Here is a 20,276-nt window from a genome sequence, read left to right on the forward strand (position 1 = left end):
TCTGACCCATATGCTTACTACTTTCAAGTGTAAAGATTAAAACTACATGCCTAACAGCAGAAATGGGGTATATTGCATTTCAGAGACCCTTGGATTTCCTAAAATTCCAGGGAAATTTTCAACCTTCCATCATAAAAACTTCAATGCTGTTTACACAAACTTTTCAATCGCTACATCTAAAAAAAGGTGATGAGTAACTATGTTCAGTACCACAGATTTTAATGTAATCTGTTGATAGTTTCAGAACAATTTCCAGAATAGAACATTTTTAAATGTCCTGAACCTTTAGCATTCTCACTTTGATCATCTCCCATCACGTTATAGTTCAGAACATAATGTGATGGAGCCGGGCTAACGAATCTGCCAGCAATGACATCAGAAAGCCAAGTGACCTGAAAAAAAAGTGTTTTATTTGAGCACCACAGTCTTCTTGAACATTTTCCTTTCTATTTTTTTATACATTTTAATTAATGTTTTACTTACACTGCATTTATTTTGCTTACATAAAAGCTCAGAGCTAGCTCTCAGAAAAAAAATAAAAATAAAAGACTCCTATTGAAAACAAAAGGAGCCTTATTTGACCTAGGAAAGACTGTAGGAGGTCCTTAGATAACAACAGCTAACAATTCTTTTTGGGTTTGAACAGTTTAAATAACAAATGAATTTCTTAGGAGGTTAACTCTAAATAATAATTGTAGATTTTGTATAGTGTGGAAGGGAGAGATTGGTCTTTAACAGAGTTTGTATTACTAACCTGATGCGTGCAGGCAGCTGCAAAAATGAAGTGCTACCAGTGATAAAAATACTCTTTCTGTCATTAGGCATAGTAAGAAAAGGCAAATCCTGCTGCATGCATCTCCTCATACATGAAGATAGTGACTGAACAAAACAGCACAAATGAGCAGAGTGCTTACCTGTGTATTGTGTTTGCTTCAAATATTTTTGAGTGTCTCACATTAAATTGCATATATATATCTTGTATTCCATCAAAACAAAACAAAACAAAAACTTAGCTACACCACAGCATTTATTGCTCTGTAACTATAAACCATCTTAGAAATGGCAAATTAGTTGACAAAAAAATGTGGCAACAATAGCTCCCCTTCCTTTTTCTCTAGTGTAGGAATAGATAATTTCTAGTACTAAAAGTGATTAAATTTGGTGGATTTCCAACTTGTATTTTAACAATGCATTACCTCCTGAATTGCTGCATAAATATTAATAGACAGACTGATATGGAACTTTTGCCCGTAACACCCTTGGAGAACCATAATTACAGCAAGTGGAGCAAAAGAGATGAGAGAGTGTGCTGAGGTGGTGGCACATCCCCGAGCTCCACAGAGCTGCCCTCAGTCCAGCACTTCCCATGCAGTGTCACAGATGAGAAGCATCTCAAAGCCTGGGCTTTGCTCAGTAGGAGATGACACTTGCCTAAAATACAACAGAAAAATGTTTCATTGATACCAAGAGGTGCTGCGCTGTTTTTTATCCAAATTAGCCACGCTTGATGTTTGACGTTGTATACTTTAAAATTTCATCTGCAGATGTTTGTTAGTTAGATCATCTCCAGGATTATTGCACAATGCTTATCTCTTTAACATCCCACTGAAACAATCTCATTGAAAGCCGTGGTTGTGTTGGCTACCATTTAAAAGAGGTGCTGCTGACCCAGTGAAGCCATATTCAGCTTTCTTGAGCTGGACTTCATGGGCTGACACATGGCACAGCACTGGGAAAACCTTTTTGGGTAGCCATCCAAGTGCACTGTAAACACATTTGCATTTTCTGAGAAGACAACACCACCGATTTTTGTCACTGCTAAGTGAGAACCTTACTAGAAACCTTAGAATTTGGCAGCACGAAGTGCAAGGAGAAAGCTTCCTTTTTGCCAACACCTATTCCATAGCTATATTTTGGACATTGGTGGACTATGCCAAGGGTTAATTTAATTTAAATTTCACCAAGTTAGAAAGCTATGAAAGTTTAATCACAAATGAACTCCAGTGGGCCATTTGGTAGCTCACAGACAAATGTTCTCATTTCTATTCTTTATAGGCAGTGCTCAAATCATCATAAACCATATTTAAGGAGGAAGAAATTTCATGAGGGGTGGGAGCTGTTTTATAAGGTAGAATAAGAGAAAAAGGCAACTTACTGTTTTAAAATTTAAATTGAACAAAATTACCAGAAATACTGCTGGAAAATAGAACACTGAGAATTCATTATTTTGTTTCAAAGTTAGTTTATCATAAATCTGCCCTCTGACACGTAATAACTAGTAACGTTTCGGAGGTTATTTGATAGTAAGTTCAACAGTGTAGGTGACTGAACATGTGAGCTGCATGATAATGAGTCCCAGGGGAAATCAGGCTTTAGGATGCAGGGTGAAGCATCCCTAGGCTTGTATTCAAATGGAAAAAACATATTCAAAAGTTTATTGTTTATCTCATAAGAACATCAAATAATACACAGTCCTTCAAATCAAATGTAGAAGGCACACAAGAGAACTTATTTGCTGGGGGAAAAATGCCTGATTTGATCCAAATTCAAAAAATCCTAATAGCTTGAACACTGAAATGCACTGGATGATTTTGATATGAAAAGTGAAGGGGAGTATTTGGGTTTGTTTTTTTACAGAACTAACAGGCACAGCGAGTCAATTTGTTCTTGCACCAGAATCTAGAATGAGGAGCTAGAGAGCATTAAAGCCAGTTGTTTTCAAATCTTCTGCGTTTCAGTACAATAGAGTTCTTTAAGTGTGACAAATATAAATTGCACTACTCGTCCTGAATTTAATTTCAAAAGTATGTTGGCCGTAATTGATTAATTCATAGTGTACAAACTAATTTAAAGCCAATAATGAGAGCAAAAGATTTTATTTTTCAGCGGGGAGGCGTGGTATATACATCACACTCCAGCAGTATAATAGATCCCCACCTCTCAGCTAGTTAAGCTCTTAAATACTGAATCTGATGCTGCCCTTACCGAAGTCAATGGTAGTTTTGTCACTGCCAATAATAGAAGCAGAATTGGGCCCATTAGCTGTGCCGGAAAAGCATGTAAGACAGAACTTTTTTTTATATAAACTCCCTGTATCACAAATGCCAAGGGCAGCCAGCATTCCAAGCCCCTAACTACCCCTCTGCTGGCAGCCTGCCACCTGGGCTGCATAGCGATGCACCGCCCCGCAGCACCCACCTCCCTCCTGCCCCAGTGCCGCAGGGCTGCGCTCCACAACTCCTGCTTGTGCCCAGAAAACTCTGTCTGCAATGTATTGTGCTGCTGGTGACTTTGGATACATCACGTACTATTCCAGTACCAAATTTCTATCTTAAAAGAAACGTTGAAGAGTTTAAGAGTAAGCCAGCGTGACTCACGATATTTTAGGCGTACAGCCACACCTGCCTTCTTTTAACACAGTTTTGTATTCCTCTCTGTAACCAGAGGCTGCAATTTTATCACGCATTTTAGGCATTGAAAACAAAACCAGACTGTACTTCTGTACGTTTCAATAATCAAAACCCATTTTCTGTACATCTTTTTAAGCTATTCTCCCTTTTTTATTCATTATTTAAGTTGTTACATACCCTATTCTTAAGTGGTGAAAAGTTAAGCGGCATATATCTTACTCAACATCACTCTATCAATCCGAACCCTTAATATTATGATGGCTTTTTCACAAATGTAACTGGCAGCAGTTTACTGACACATGGTAGATTCTAATTATCTCTAAATCTCTCAATTCCATATTGACAAAAATCAAAGATTGAAATGTACTTGACAAGCTCTGAAATATTGAATGAATGCTTGTTTATCTGCTTCCAGCACGGCTATTTTCCACACCTTAGCTCTGGGAAAACAACAGTATTTAAAAAGGCACCCAAGGCAAGGATAAATAAAAGCAAGCAATGCTTTTTACTCTTCTTAGTGAGGACGAATACTCTTCTTACAGGGAGGACAAACGAAACCAAAAGCTAACATGATCTCGAAGGTTACCAAAAAATACCCTCAGAACAGATGGATAACTTTCCAGATTCCTTCAATAAATTACCATTATGTTCTACCCGACCTTTTTTTTAATGTTTACACTTGTAAGATGTACAGAGAAAATTAGAGCCACATTAAAATACGGAGGACATGAAGAACGGCCAAGGAGACGTTCATACAAATATTAAATAAAACTCATATAAAACAAGCCGGCCAGATCGGCAGTGAACTTTTATTATCGTTGCAGAAAACAGCTCGGGCTGTGTGCTGCTCAATGAAGTTAGTTCTGCAATATTAAAAGGTGCATAAATCAGCCCGCTCGTTTTCCTATCAAGCATAAAGCTTCTGTCTGCTAGTTATCAGAGGTATTCGCAGATACACACAGAGCAAGTCTATTCGGGGTCCTTCCTCTGTGTGGTCTTTCAGAACTGTCGTTATCAGCTTTCTGTTTATTATTGTGCTCAGTTTAAAGGGAATTTGCCAAGTGATCCCTGGACTCCAATCTTTAGGCCTGTTGTCAGGACAAATTAATTTCTGTGGAAACCCACTGTGCCTCAGATACCATCTAGGAAATGTAGGATTAATGGAGTCCCTGTACAACAAGCTTTGTAGTGTGGCTGCTGGGGGAGGGGAGCGAGTATTGTGAGGAGGTGAGGAATAACAAAAATAAAGCCACTACACTCTGAGTTACTTTGGGGGGACTTTACGCTTTTTCTTACACAAACTAACATGAGGAGTACTGAAAATATAGCGCAGCAAATGAATACAAGCACAGAACTTTTTTTAACAAAACAAAATGCGTATCGGTAAAGATGACGGAATTGAGATCTAGTTATCAATATTTAGAACCTTACATGGCCACGCCAATCTCTCTGGTAGGTGAAAACGGGCTACTATAAGAAACAACATCCTGTGAATCTGAGCAGAAAATAATGAAAGTCAATACATGATCTTTTGGAAAAGGAGTATTACAGCAGGGTTTGCTGCAGGGCCAGGTCACAGCTATGTTAGCTGACATTTGAGACTCTTTTTTAAAATTGTATATTACTTCATTTTTTTAGATGTTCAGCTGTCACTGTTCTTCTAGTAAGTACTTAAAAAGAGACTTTCCCACCTAGGAAAAAAAGTAGTTATTTTCTTGGGGATGCTAAACTAGAACTAAATTTAGAGCAGTAACAAGTAAAACCCGATCTGCCTTCATGTTTCTCCTTTGTCCACAGTATAGCAAGGAAAAGAGGAGAGGAGAGGAGAGGAGAGGAGAGGAGAGGAGAGGAGAGGAGAGGAGAGGAGAGGAGAGGAGAGGAGAGGAGAGGAGAGGAGAGGAGAGGAGAGGAGAGGAGAGGAGAGGAGAGGAGAGGAGAGGAGAGGAGAGGAGAGGAGAGGAGAGGAGAGGAGAGGAGAGGAGAGGAGAGAGGACTTGAATATGATTTTATTGATCCTTTTCTCATCTTTCAATTTTTCATGCCTGTCCATGGTTAGATATACAGCTTTAATATCTTACAAATTTGGAATTCTTACCCGTATTCTTTTCCCTTACAAAATAAATTGCCTGAAAAGCTCTGGGACAAAGATACCAGGCACACAGGGCCACATTCTGTATTGTTGCCTCTTGTGTAAATCAGCCCCGAAGTTACCCTAAAGTAGCACTGAAACACCTAATGGATTACAAAAGAAACGAAAGATACCACTTCCCTAAGGTCAAATGCCATACACAAAATTTGACTTCCTAGCATGCTGCTGTTACGACATTAGTGTTGAGAGCAGTGCTAATTGTGCTGCATAGAACAGTGCATTTCCAGTGCACTTCTCAAATCTTACAAAACTGACAGATGTGAGTGACAAAGCTGCAGCAGAAGGCTCCTTTAACATTTCCTTCCCATCTGCAAATACCTCAGTGTACTCTGCTTCTCCTTCAGAAAAACAGGCACAGTAAGAGAAAGTATGGCATTTGTGTGGTGCCACACTGTGTTTGGAGCAGCATTTAGGGAAAAGATCAATTTGGGGAAGGAATTTTATTAGTCTCAAACTTTCGTGCATCTGAGACTACTTTCCTTATATTAAATATTCCAACTGAGTATATTCTTACCTAACTAAAGCATTTAATCTTGAGAGACTTTATGTGCCAGTTTTTACTATTACAGAAATTGAATTAACTCCGTAATTATGAACACAATTACCATTGAATGTTACATGCAATTTGGTGGTAGTAGCTACACAGCACACACATATACATTGTTTTTTCATTAAAGACTTACGCTATACAAGTGTTTAATTGCAGTAAGTGCGTTACTTGCAACCAGCGGGCTGGATTCCCAGCTGATGGAGAGTCACCCAAACTGTGACAGTTTGCCATAACTGCCATCCCACCACCACTAATTCATTCTTCTACACACTCAAATCCATAGCAAAGGCAGTGAAAGGATGCCCAGAGATTTATGAATGGAGGGGGAAAAAAAAGTGGAAGGGGAAAGAAAAGAAACTGAGGGAGGAAGGGAAGCTCTATAATGTCTTTAAAAACTTTATGTACGGGCACTGCCAAAAAAAAAAAAAGAAAAAGAGCTGCTAGTCAGAGGAAAGACTACACATGATTGCCACAGCTCTGCTCTTAAGAGCCCTCTGCAACAGGCATGATGAATGGGTGCTTCGGGGTGGGGCCGGGGGGTCAGAAGGCACGACCTGTGCGTCTGTGCAGACACGCCGCCTGGCAGCACCGCCACGCTGAGCCAGATGCAGGTTGTGCTCGGAGCAAGCAGGGTGGCTGCACGCTGGAGCACCGCCAGGCAGTTCCTGGGAGCACTTCACTGCTTCTTTAGAAATGAAAGTGCATCAGTTCTTCTGCCACGTAAGGAAGCAGCAGCCTGTGGTCAGCCAGGGGCCCAAGGACAAACGCTTGTTTTTTCAGGCCAAGATGGCTAAAAGCAAAGTTTGGGAGCACGGTCATGGTGTGGTCTCACTCGGGAATGGGAAGATCAGAGTGGCACATAGGTGTCTCTGCAGCATCTGCAGAAATACGCTGGGCAGTGGTCACCACGCATTCACTTGCTGCTGTCACACTGTTCAAACGTATGTGACATCTCCCGTGTCACAGCAGTCATTGGCCTCTTACTGATGGTCTCTGTTCATGCATTCATTCCATTCCATTGATACTCTGCATCTCCTTGCACACTGGAGCTCGGGTTGTGTCACTACCACACTACTCCATAAAGAAGGCAAACTATTTCATATGGGCTAAGATTATTTCAGAAATTATGCAGAATAATTCTGATATCACTCATGCAATCTTTTGCTCAGTCCAAGAAAATCTGCAGTTCATGTAACCCAGACTACCTTCCTGAATACCAATAGTGCTTCACCAGTTTATGTCAGCTGAAGGTCTGGCCCCACATACTCTCCTCAACCTACTAAGAACCCATTTCTGCTGACACAATAATTACTACAGTGATCTCCAGCTTCACCTGCCCTTCTTCCTATACAAGTCTTTCCTACCTACAAGTGCACACACAGGCAAGAATTCTGCAACTCTGCAACCAGAGCTTTAGCAAGAAGTATCCACAGACAACACAAGAAATCAACAGCGGCTTAAGATAATCATCATTCAAGTAATTTAGAATCAGTTAGCCATGTGATTTATCTAAATACAAAGTGATCTGAAACTTACAAATCTGAATTCAAAACATGGTCATGTGAAACACCAAAACAGAATGCAGTTACAGCTCAGTCCTTGGTGGGTGCCAGTCACTACTATAAAACTATTGCATAGATCATTTATTCAGAGGAGAAGAGTATAGCAAGAACAGAGGTTGAAGCACTTCCAGATTTGCAAAGGAGCTGGTCTTACCAATGAGGTAAAACATTTAAGCTTTAATGGAAAAAATATAAATGCAAATATATATAAAACGAACCATGAAATAAGCTTCTTATGGAAATCTGTGCCTCATAACAAGAATGGTACATCATTTCGTGACATGCCAAGCCCCCTGGATGTGTACTTTCATTCCTTCCTCACTCCTGCACAGTAACCACAACAAGAGTTATTTAATGGCACTGGTAGAAGTTTTCCAATTTGGGGATATACAATCAGTATCTCAAGAACCTGGACAAACAAATCTAATGAAAACAGACAGAAGGAGAAAAGATTTCACTGGGAGAAAAATGTGCCTGATGGGAAGGAAACCAACTGCTGTATTTTGCTGCAGCTAAGTTTGCACAGTCTGGAGAAAGCACACACTAAGATCCCCATGCACTGCAACGTAGAAGTAGTGCAGTTCTAGCCACATAAAGCAAGTCCTGTGTAAGCCAGAGCCACGAGATCCCCAGCTCCCAGTTCAAAAGGAAGCCCCTGTCTGACCCTGGGCACCGCCAAGCGCAGCACCGCATCCTGCGGCCACGCGATGGGACAGAAGCACTCCTCGCATCCGCAGGCACTGCAGGGGCCTCGGAGCAGCAGGACCACACCCAGAAACCCTCGTTCAAAGAGTAGGAAATATTCCCGACCCCAGGCTGGACACATCAGCAAGTGGAGCTGCCATGAGATTTGCTTTCCCAAACAACATCCTGCTCTGCTCTGCCGTGGAAGAAATTTAGTCCTTTTTCCTCTTTAATATTCATAGAGTACTGAGCTACATTAAGAGCGAAGTTTGAATTTCAGAAATGTTCTGACAGTTACAAAGCACAGATTCCAGCCCCGGTTTCACACTAGGTTTTTTTTTCATTACGGCTGTTATTACTAGTATTAGTATCACTGGAGAAGTGATTAAAAGGTCCTGGACATGTTATTAAAATAGTCTAGATCCTCGCTTCAACATCAAGATGACGTCTGTTATTTTATAAACAAGAATAATGGAATTTGAAGTGCTGCCTATTCTTGTCTTCATTCTGAAATAGAGCTACTTTCGCTATTAAAATCATCTGAGAATAATTCCAAATATTTGAAGCAGAGGCAAAAATATTTACTATATAACACTGAACGCTATCCAGATCAGCTCAGAAAATGTGAATAGAATAAAAGGCCAGGAGCTGCCAAATCCTGCACATTGCCAGGGAAATTGGGGAGTGAGATACCTGACGGACACCTACAGCATTGGTCCTGACATTTATTTTCAGGTACTCAGTTGCTGAAGCACAGGCATTCCAGGCTTACGATTATACAGAAAGGGTAGTTTGAGCTGCAATTTTGAACAGCACATTTTTGCTCATGGAGGGAACCCAGCAATTTAACTACATGTGTTTGTGCATCAGCCCTCTTTTCCATAGCGTTCACTACATAGAAATTCAGAAGTCTTAGGCATAGATTAAATGCTTTCAAAAATCAATTGTAGGCTGGCATATAAGTTAACCAGTCTGACCCTGTGATTTACAGAATAAACACTTCTTTAGGAAACAAAGTGTAGGAATATTTTATGTTTCTATAATTATTTGAGATAGAACCACACATAAAAATAAGAAAACATGACAATATTTAAGGACATTTATCTGCGGATAATTGCTTGAGGTATTAAAACAGGGCTCATTCTGAGGTTTGGGATATTGTAATATTAAAATACGCTAACAAAGGCAATATCCAGTACACAGCTCAGCCAAACTGTAACAAATGTTTTGAATTCCACGTGGCGTTGTGAAGATAATCACGTAACCTGGTTCCTACTTGATGACTCCAAGTGTTTAACTGGGAGAGCTTAATATCAACACATAGAATGTGATCATGGAAGCAGCAGTTTGATCCGCAGTTATTCTGCTGGCTAACGAGCATCTTCCAAGCTACTGTAGGAGCCATGCAAAGCAGTCATAAAATACACTTCTTCAGTTACATGTTCCTGAGGATGGAGCGCGTAGGTAACGCCCAAGTACTGATGTGCCTCACAACAGCATTTTTTTCATTCTTACTAGTGTCAACAGCAGTGTAACCCCAGAGCTTTCGAATAAACGTTTGCCTTAGTTTGATCATAGAAGTGTGCTACCCAGTAATTAAATCCAGTTTGTATTTGTAAAGTGCACACTGAGCAACACTGCGCACAGAGCTGAACCGCGCCGTGTTGGTATCCACAGCTCTCAGTTCTGGGAAATCCATAAATTCATCTGTCAGAGGTAGAAATACTTACACCAAATTCCTGCTAAATCTTTTGAAACGGTTTGCTCAAACTCCTGACATAGCGTTTTGCTCTAAACAAATTTCTAGACAACCCTGTGATTTTCCATCTCTGAAAATATACTGTTTCCCCTCCACGAAACTAGAACAGAGGGTCTGAGAGAAAGGAAATTATTAAGCATTCTAGTGGGTTTTTTCCAACAAAAACTAAGATAGAGGTCAATGAATAAGTATGTGCAGGCTGGAACTTAAATCCTCTGGGGTGACTGTAGGCTAATTAATAATTAATGCCAGAGACATGGTGTTTGAAATGCAGATGTGATAACTGGAGGCCTGGCAAAGCTGTTCAGAGGAAGCAGATTTGGATGCTATAGGGAATAGGCACTCCCTTGCCGGCTGGCTCTGAAAGCAGACCTGGGTGCAAAGCAGGGCCTATGGTTTAGATTATATTCCCCTCAGCTGTTAATTACCTGAACCTACTTTGAAGTTTTTCTCTTTTTATCCTCTGCATGAAAAGAGATTGGTTCAGCCAAGGGACTTGAAAAAATGATCAAATACATGGAGTAGAGGAGGGGAATAGAACTTCAGATATAAAGAAGATAAGGAAGAAAAACACTCAGGGAAACATATAAGAACACATTAGGAAGTGCACGAGTGTGGCTGGCTGTCGGAGCACGGCGCGCTGCTCTCGGTTATTCCAGCCATTAAGTAAACCCCTGCGCATTTTACGAACAGATTTGTTAAAAGGAACCTCTCTCTATATGTATACGGTTTACATTAATTATTTGATGAAAGTACCGTAGGTGATTTTCTATGCTATTTTTAATTCAATAAAGTCATTTAAACCTCCTTATGTTTGGGGCTATTTAATGAGGTGTGCAACATTAGCAGAATCACCAATGAGCTGTTACTACAAGGATTCAGATTTTGCAGAAACCGCTCCTTCTCGCAAAGGAGAGAGCAGCACCGGGATCTGCCCTGCGAGCAGAGGGACAGGTGTCGGAGGTCCCTCAGCCCCACGGGTTATTTCCACAGCGGGCACGGAGAGCGGGCAGCTGGGACCCGGGCACCCAGGCTTCTGGCCTCGCCGAGGGGAGGGAGAGCCCTCGAAGACGCGTGGAGGGCGGGGAGCCCTTCCCGCAGTGCCAACCGGCCGCTGAGCACCGCGGCCGCGGTCGGGTCGCGCCGAAAGGCTCCGGGCGAAGTGCTGGCGGCGGGGCTCCGTGCCGGCCGTGCCGGCCCTGGCAGCGCGGAGCCGGGCGGGCTGGCTGCTCCTCGGCCGTTCTCGCTTGGCGAGGGCACATCGCTCCCTGTTCAAAGTGTCTTTTTGTGATGCTCTTCCCCACTCGTTAGAGCTCGTCGTTTCAAAGGCTTCCACCACGAAACTTCCCAGCAACTTCACTAAAACCCCGTGAACAAAACGGGCAGGGGGGTCTTCTCTTTTTTTTTTTTTTTTTTTTTTTTTTTTCCCTCTTTTTCTTTTTTTTTTTTTTTTTTTCTTTTTTCTTTTTTTTTCCTGGAGCACGGCAGGACGAGGCTCTCTGCCTTACGTCACGTAGCCCAGCCCGCTCGCACACACCTGCACGGCGCTCCCGCTGCGGGCGGAGCGGGGCATCCCCAGCCCTGCCGCCCCAGGGCGCTCCGACGGCTTCGTAACGGCATCGGGGTGTTGAGACAGTTTGATATTAAATCCCGCTCATTTCCTAGGTGAGGGCTGCGAAGTGAATGTGAGGCAGCATTAAAAGGGAATTGAATTTGCATTCCTTCTGCTACAGGCACATGTTTACATGACCTTTAAAACAGAATTAAAGCTGTATCATCAGCAGCTGTAGGCAATTCACATTACTAAGGCAATCAAATCAGAAGGCTAAACTAACTATAAAACATAAATTAAACTGATAGAGAATCAACCTAATTCACTCGGTTTACTCGCAGCTTACTTATCCCCTACTAGTAATTTCGGAGCGGTTCGCAGAACGGGGAGCACTCGGAGGTGGCACTCAGAGCCGCCGGCCGGCGGAGGGGCGGCCCCGAAGCACAACAAAGGCACAGCCGATACCGGCGGAAAGTTTGCGGATGGTGTTTCCCGGCCCCCCCTCACCCCTCGACTTTGATTTATTTCTATTTATTCCTAGCGGGCAGCGGAGCGCTGGCACGCCGAGGGGTTGCGGCTCCCCTTTAATGGCTCTTCTCCCGTGCGCGCTTCGATTTGTCCTCGGGACTGCTCTGATTTATGGCTCTCCCGGCTCCGCACGCGTGCGGCCCCGCCGCCCCTCCACCACCACGGGGAAAGGGCCGCCGTGGCCTCGGGCGGCTTTAAGCAGGAGAAAAAGGTGCAGGGAGAGAGCACGGCCGCGTGCTGCGCAGTGCCGGCCGCTCTCTTCACGCAGGCCGGGGCTCGGGCCCTGGGGCTGTCCCGAGGGCAGCGGGGGAGGGTCGGGCAGGGGCCGGGCCCAGCCTTTGTGCGCTGCGCTGGGGGCCGTCACCGCGCATCCACCTGCGCGGCACCGTCCCGTATGGCGACGCGAATCGCAGAACCCCGAGCCTCCTGTCCCTGAGCGCTCCCTGCCATCGCCCGAGTGCGATTCGCGAAGGAAACGTCTTTCAGCGGCACAGCCCGGCCTGAAAGTTCCTATTTTATAACGGCTTTGATTGGCGCGACGTGGATGAGACGGGGAGTAAACTTGCCACCAAAGTGTAAACATTTCATCTGAGCGAAAACAAAGAATTAACGGTGCCACAGAGGTATTTCTAAGCGTAAGCCGAGGAGTGACGCGGCACCTCGGGCTGCAGGAGGCGTTAAGATCCCTCTGCAGGACCGCGAGCATCACAGAGCGATTTGCGGGCTGAATGAGAAAGGTGGGAAAACGTATAGTTAAAAATAAAAACACACACTGAAATTCTTCGGTAAACCAAGAAGCAACGACGCAGGGATCTGTCATCCTCGGAACAGAGCTATTTGTCTTCGATGTCTCATTAGTCAACAGAGGTTCAATAGCACTCGGGTTGGTGCTTTTTTCAAATCCAAGCCACTCTCCTTTCAATATGCCCGAGCAGGACTCTGCGTTCGGGAATTGTATTTTAACTAAATAATGAAAATGGGAGGTGGGCCCTTGGGCTGCGAGGCGGCCCTCGGCTCCCCGTGCCCGGCGGAGGGGGAGAACGGTGGGCAGAACTGCGGTGCTCCGGTCCGGGAGAGCCGGGCACAGCGCGGGGACCACGCGAGTCTCAACCGCACGGTGAGGAAAGCGCCTATGTAAAGGGAAGCGATCCGCATTGTCGTGCGGATCTATTAACTCCTCCCGTGACCTTACAGCCATACACGGCACGAAGCGAGCCCCTCCGCCTGTTCTGAGCACAACAAACCCGACCTTTCCCTCCGTGGATTTAATCCGGGGTGCGCATAACCCACGGCGAGAGCGGTGCCACGCTGCAAATGGGCGTTTTGCAGAGACTTCCCGGACTATTTTTGCTCTCAGCTGCAAACCAACCAAATGTTCGATGCAGTACCTGCCACACAGCCGCCGAACTGGCGGAGAACATGACGTGCTCGTGCACAAATGAACGACATTTTTTTTTTTCTCCAGCAAGTACATTTCTCAAACATTAACAACGTGGAAAAAAATATATATATATACATAGAGAGAGATAATAAATGGCGATCGGAGCAGAGCAGCGAGGAGCCGCACAGAACGATTTGGAAAGCTCAGCGGTTAGAAGACAAATGCCATTTACCTTGCGGTTCTCTGCCCGTGCCTCGCCCATTGTCCCTGCCTACCCTGCTCCGTGCGCTGCCCCGCCGCTGCGGGGGGGTCGGTGCTAACGGGGGCAGTGGGGGCTGCGGCCGCTCTGACACTGGGACAGCGTTCATTTGCGATCTGTCCGTCCGCCACAGCTGCGGCTCTGCGATGGCACTGCGCTGCTGCGGCTCTCCCTCCTCTCTCCCTGCACAGCGTTTACTCACGTTCGAGAGCAGCCAACAGAGACCAAAAAAAAAAAAAAAAAAAAAAAAAAAAGAACTAATTGAGCTTGTGTCGGTATTGGCTAATTTCTGCTAATACTCCGTAAATTCCTCTTTTCCTCCCAACCTTCTCCCGCGCAGGTTAGCTTTGCACAAAGCACCTCCGGAACCCGGCGGTTCTCGTACCAGCGCCTTGAAGTACACAATGAGAACCTCAACTCCTGGCTCCGGGAGCGCCGAATGCCCTCCCCGGCCCCCCCTCCCCGCTCTGATTGACTCTGTTTGGAAATTTGCACTTGTTCCCACCGAGCGCAGCCCGACTCGTCCTGGCTCCGGAGTGAACTTGTGTTGAAGGTGAAGTTTTCAATCTAGAGGTCATGACACCGAGCCGCCGCTTACCGCTCCGAGCTTCATGCCGTATTAAACACAATCAAAACGAACCCCTTTTAGACCTCTTTCCCCCTCTCCCCCTTCCTCCCCCCCCCCCCCTCCTTCTGCGGATGAACAATGAGAAAAAAAAATATCTAAAATATAATAAACGCGTGATAACAGCACCGTTCCTCGCGCTTCTCGGGGAGCTCCCCGCCGCACGGAACCGCACCACCGCACCGCTCACACCCGCACACCCGGAGGAGCTCCGGCAGCCCCACACAGGACACAGCAGCCCCGTCCCCCCACGGAGCACGGCCGCGGTGACGGCTCTGCCTCCGCCGGGCTCTGCCGCTCCGCGCCCGCCCCGATCCCACGCCGGGAAGGGCGATCCGAGCCGGGGGGCTCCGAGCAGTTGCCCCCCGACAGCGGCCGTCCCGGCCGAGCCTGCGCCAGGCGCGGGGACTCCGCCACAATGACAGCTCCTCCACTTCAAAGCCGGCCTTTCTCTATAGCGACTTCTAGCTGCCCCGAGACGGTAGGCTTCCTTCGGCTATTGTGCGAGCTTTTTCGTGCCAAAGATTTAGCAGGAAAGAAAGGAAAAAAAAAAAAAAAAGAAGAAGAAGAAGAAGAAGAAAAAAAGGAAAAAAAAAAAATTAACGCCAGGGGTTCGCTGGGGAACGGGAAGCGCGGAGGCACCGGAGCCGGAGGACCGCAGAGCTCGGTCCGAACCGAGAAACTTTTTTTTACTTTAATGGGTCCCAGTCTATGAAAAATAAGTTACAAATTCTTGCAACAGTAGCTTTGCATGTACTTATTTTTCTCCCATGTCCAGACGGGGTCGGCTATTGAATAAGGCTCTTTTATTCTGCATGGGGCAGGGGATTTGTGGCCATGGTCCCCCTTTTATTCCTCTCTCTATGGAAACCCAGATCATGGGGAGAAATATGCGAGGCTGAATAAAGAAAAGCAGCAGAAAGGACCGCTTGAGAGCGGCATCTGTTACACTTGGGAAGTTAGACTGACAGGAAAGAGCTAAAGAAACCCTCTCCAGCAGATTAGTTAGAACAGCGCCGAGATTTAACTATATGCAGATAAAAACACTTTAAAATACCCCAAACGCGCCCAGAGGAGGCACGGAACCTCCTCCTACGGCAGCGCTGTCCCCGGCCGCAGCACATCGGCGACAAATCCGAGGATGGGACGGTCGGGTTTATCTCCCTGCCGCGCTCTGCCTTCATTAAGCGGCGGAGCTCCGCGTCTGTTTGCACGGGCGGATGGGATTTGAAAAATTGTTTCGGAAGTTCAAGCGCAAATTAATTTTAAATAATTTAGTTGCGTTTTTATACAGCGTGGAGATATGCATGAATATATATACATCGTCTTCCGCGTGCTCCGGTGATATTTATTTTGAGAAGCTCGTGAAGGCGGAGAGAGGAGGGAAGGGAAAAAAAAAAAAAAAAAAGGAAAGGAAAAAAAAAAAAAACGGGCGCTGCGGTCCCTCTTTATCCGCCCTCCGCGGTGATGCATGCGGCGCTCCGCCGCTGCCCTCCGCCGCAGCCGCGCCTCTCCCAGGGACATTTGTCATCCCCTGACCTCCGCGCTGACCCCTCCTCTCGCTCCCGGCCGCTTCCCGAGGAGCCGCAAACTTTCGGCCGTGTTGTCCCCGGGTCGCGTTGCCCGACGCGACCCGCACCCGAGGACCGGGACCGAACCCAGGGAGCGGAACCGGGGGGCGGCAGAGCGGGATCCCGCGGTGCCCCCGGGCGGCCCCGGCCGAGCCCCATTGCGGGCAGCGCCGTGCCGGAGCCCCGGCGAGAAATTCCCGGGGCTTTTATAGTGGTAAAGTAGGAAAGCGGGGCTGGAAGGGGGGCCGGGGGGAGCTCACCTTCTTTCTATCAATTTTCTCATTTTCTTGAATTTTCTTCAGATCTGTCTTCTCAGGGAAACTAATGCCTTAATGACTTTCTGGTAGCTGCAAGCCTTCTTTTATTTCTGCTAAATATATGAAAATGTATGCAAATTTAAATCAAGCTTAACCTAGGCGCTCTTGCAATATATTTAATGGAATTTCAAACCAATAAGGGCACCGCGCCGCGGCCGCCCGTCAGCGGCACCGCCAGTGCGCAGCGCGGAGCCCCGCACGGAGCGGGACGGCGCGGGGAGGGGGAACCGCGGGGCGACGGCCGCGCTGGGCGCCGTGGGGGTTTCTCCACGGCTTTTAGTGGGTTTTATTGTTCGCTTGTTTGTTTGTTATTTTCTCTCCTCGGGAGCGCACAGCCTGGGGCAGGCGCTGGGCGCTCGGTGTGACGCGGCCACGCGCGGCACCTCGGGGAGCAGCGGGGCGGAACGGAGCAGAGGGACGCAGGGCCGCGCTCGCCGGGGTGGTCCCGCGGCCGCCGTTCCCCCGCCCGGTACAGCCGCCTGCCCGCCCGCCGCTCGTCATTTAAGCGGTGCCCCGCGGCCCCCCCCAGCCCCGCCCGGCGCGGAAGGAGTTAAGCGGCGGGGCCGCGTCGCGCCCGGCCCCCGGAGCAGCGGCGGAGTGATTCACTTCCTGCCTCGGGCCCGCGCGGAGCCCGGCTCCCCGCGCCCCGCCCCCCCGCCGGCCTCCTCGTCCCCCATTGGCCCGCGCAGCGCGGCCCCGCCGGCGGCGCGCCCCCATTGGGCACCGCGGCTGCCAGTCGGCGGGCGGCCGCTGCCCGGGCCGCCGTGCCGGTGGATGTCAAAGGCTGAGGCGGCGGCGGCGCCTCAGTATAACTCGTGGGGGCTGCGCGGCGGCCATGGCCACAGCCGCCTCCAACCCCTACGGCCTGCTCGGCTCCGGCTCGCTCGCCCATGCGGACGGCGCGGGCATGCAGCAGGGGAGCCCGTTCCGCAACCCGCAGAAACTGCTGCAGAGCGAGTACCTGCAGGGCGTCCCCGGCAATGGGCACCCGTTGGGCCACCACTGGGTGACGAGCCTGAGCGACGCCGCGCCCTGGCCCTCGGCGCTGGCGGGCGGCCCGCTGGAGCAGCCCGACGTGAAGCCGGGCCGCGAGGACCTGCAGCTGGGCGCGCTGCTGCACCACCGCTCGCCCCACGTCTCGCACCACTCGCCCCACGCCAACCACCCCGGCGCCTGGGGGGCCAGCCCGGCGCACGGCGGCTCGCTGGGCCCCGCCGGGCAGCCCCCCCCGCTCGGCGTGTACCCGCAGGCCGGCTTCGCGGTGGGCGGCGTGCTGGAGCACGGGGGGCTGACGCCGCCGCCCGCCGCCGCCGCGCAGCAGCCGCCGCCGCCGCAGGGGCTGCACCCCGGGGAGCACGGCGAGCTGGGCGGCCACCACTGCCAGGACCACTCGGACGAGGAGACGCCGACCTCGGACGAGCTGGAGCAGTTCGCCAAGCAGTTCAAGCAGCGTCGCATCAAGCTGGGCTTCACCCAGGCCGACGTGGGCTTGGCGCTGGGGACGCTCTACGGCAACGTCTTCTCACAGACCACCATCTGCCGCTTCGAGGCCCTGCAGCTCAGCTTCAAGAACATGTGCAAGCTGAAGCCGCTGCTGAACAAGTGGCTGGAGGAGGCCGACTCCTCCACCGGCAGCCCCACCAGCATCGACAAGATCGCGGCGCAGGGCAGGAAGAGGAAGAAGCGCACCTCCATCGAGGTGAGTGTCAAAGGCGTGCTGGAGACGCACTTCCTCAAGTGCCCCAAGCCGGCCGCGCAGGAGATCTCCTCGCTGGCGGACAGCCTGCAGCTGGAGAAGGAGGTGGTGCGGGTCTGGTTCTGCAACCGGCGGCAGAAGGAGAAGCGCATGACGCCGCCGGGCGAGCAGCAGCAGCACGAGGTGTACGCGCACGGCGTCAAAACGGACTCGGCCTGCCACGACCTCTGACCGGGGCTGCCGCCGGCTCGGACCTGCCCGCGGCCGCCCGACTCCCCCCCGCTGCCGCGCCGCCGCCGCCGCCGCCCGACCCCGCGGAGGGGCGGCCCGGGCTGAGCGCCGCCTGCGAATGGCCGGGGGTGCCCGCCGCCCGGCCCTGGATGGGCGCTGCTCGCGGACACGGGCGGGCTTCGGACGGAGGAAAACAAAACAAACAAACAAAAAACGCGAAAAAAAAAAAGAAAAACGCGGAAAAAAAAAATACAACAGAAAGGAAAAAAGACAGACGTGTGCCTATGAATAACCTTCCAGCGCCTTGGTTATATCAGCTGTATTTCAGGTGAATCTGTTTTACAATAGACTAGTTTTGCATTTTTAAAGACTTCTATAGCGTTTTTAAATGGCTGAGGTGTTTTACTACAAACTGTACACAATATTTGTGAGCTAATTTGTACCGAATCGAGCAGTCCCGCGTCCTTCCCTCCCCGCCTGGCACCGAGCGGGGACGGGGCAGGGCGGCCGCCACCCTTCGTCCCACCCCCGTCCCCTTCTCCGTTCCCATCCCTTTCCCCGTCCCCCTCCCCTTTCCTCTCCTTTTCCCGTTCCCTTTCCCATCGCCGTTCCCGGGGCTCCTTACCACCAACCAGCTCTTTTCTCACCGCTTCCCCCTTCCGTCCCAACAACTCCCCCCGATCAACCGGTCAAGTTTCAATCGCTGACCTCCCCCCTCCAATGAAAAAAAAAACAAATAAAAATTAAAAATAATAATTTCCGAGCGATCCGAAATGAGGCATCACCCCAAGCCCGCGGCGTTTCGTACCGCCCGGCGTTCGGGGCTTTTCGGTCAGCGCCAGACGGAGAGGTCTGTAGTAAAACACCTTCGTAATTCTGCGCTTTGGCTTCGGAAATCAGTTTCTCTGTGTTTTGTTTCAATAGCGAAAAGAGGGGTGGGAGTGGGGGGGGTCGTGATTTAGGGGGAGGGGGAGGGGGGCAGCATTTGGTTCACGCTGAGCTTATTTCCGCGTCACAGGGATGCTGGATTAGCGGAAAAAATATATATATAAAATTATACCTATATAATATTATATATATATATATATCGGACCGGGAGGGGAAAAAAAAAAAAAAAAAAAAAAGGAGGAGAACAAAGTCAATACAACGCTAATGCCATACCCCATTCTTTCAGCATAGGGAAGTGCCGAGCCGTGCCGCCCCCTGGACGTTGTGCACAAGGACGGGGCCCCGAGCGGTGCGGGCCGGGCTGGGGCCGTGCCCCGCTCCCCCTCCCCCGGCCTTCAGATTTTTTCCTTTCGACATTTCTATTTTTCAAGTATTTTTCAGTAAGCGCTATAAAAAAAAAAAAAAAAAAAAAAAAAAATTAAAAAAAATTAAAAAAATCTCGACACTGAGGACCTGCCTATTTCTGCCAACTTTATAACTGTACAGTTTTGTATATTAAACGTTTTTTGGAAGTTATTAATTTAAAGAAAGATCATTTAGTTTATTCATTTAGTAACTGATGTATAATAAACGCTATTTTCATTAAAGGTTGCTTTTTTCAACTATTTTATCCAAAATTGCCTATTGCAGTTGCCAACAATTATTTATTTTCAATAAATTCCGCATTATGTTTAAAGAAAAAAAAAAAGTTTCAGAAAGAAAAACAAAAAAAAAAAAAAAAAAAAAAAAAAAAGAACCCAAAGCCGAAGGAAGCAGAGGGCCCAGCGGTGCGGGGCCGCACACGGGGCAGTCGCTGTACGGGTGGTGCTCGGCCGGGCTCGGGCGGAGGGGTTTCTACCGACGCAATATTTTGTTGTTGTAAAAGGAAAAATTAAAAAAAAATCAACATTAAAAAAAAAAAAGTTTAAATAAACGTTTTTACAAAAAGCACGGACGCGTGGTGCGGTGCGTGCTTTGTGCGCGGACCCCGGCCTCGCCGCCTCCCTTCCCGCTGCCGGCCGCTCCCGCTCCGGGCTGCGGGGTCGCGGCGCTGCCGCCGGGCGGTCACACCGAA

At 48.4% G+C, this 20,276-nt stretch overlaps 1 protein-coding gene and 2 long non-coding RNA genes across 4 annotated transcripts in view; 2 read left to right on the forward strand and 1 right to left on the reverse strand.

Moving 5' to 3' along the window:
* LOC128076027 (uncharacterized) overlaps nt 1–16,778 on the reverse strand; it is a 78,528-nt gene extending 61,750 nt beyond the window's left edge. For both annotated transcript variants that reach the window (XR_008204220.1, XR_008204221.1), the window contains exon 1: nt 16,291–16,778. This is a non-coding gene — a long non-coding RNA (uncharacterized LOC128076027). The remainder of the gene's footprint in view (nt 1–16,290) is intronic.
* Nucleotides 16,779–17,142: 364 nt separating this feature from the next.
* POU3F4 (POU class 3 homeobox 4) lies at nt 17,143–18,343 on the forward strand. The gene has a single exon (XM_052672966.1). It carries the CDS (start codon nt 17,183–17,185, stop codon nt 18,272–18,274), a length of 1,092 nt encoding a protein of 363 aa, XP_052528926.1. The 5' UTR covers nt 17,143–17,182; the 3' UTR covers nt 18,275–18,343.
* A 12-nt stretch (nt 18,344–18,355) lies between these two features.
* Nucleotides 18,356–19,958, forward strand: LOC128075854 (uncharacterized). Its single transcript, XR_008204132.1, has 2 exons — nt 18,356–18,602; nt 19,449–19,958. It is a non-coding gene; the product is annotated as an uncharacterized LOC128075854 (long non-coding RNA).
* Nucleotides 19,959–20,276: the final 318 nt, after the last annotated feature.

Source organism: Tympanuchus pallidicinctus, unplaced genomic scaffold (genome assembly GCF_026119805.1).
Source record: "Tympanuchus pallidicinctus isolate F22 unplaced genomic scaffold, pur_lepc_1.0 scaffold13, whole genome shotgun sequence".
NCBI classification, from domain to species: Eukaryota; Metazoa; Chordata; class Aves; order Galliformes; family Phasianidae; genus Tympanuchus; species Tympanuchus pallidicinctus.

What these genes read in the sequence shown, in the direction of transcription:
- POU3F4 (XM_052672966.1), top strand. Translation starts at nt 17,183, where the DNA reads ATGGCCACAGCCGCCTCCAACCCCTACGGCCTGCTCGGCTCCGGCTCG.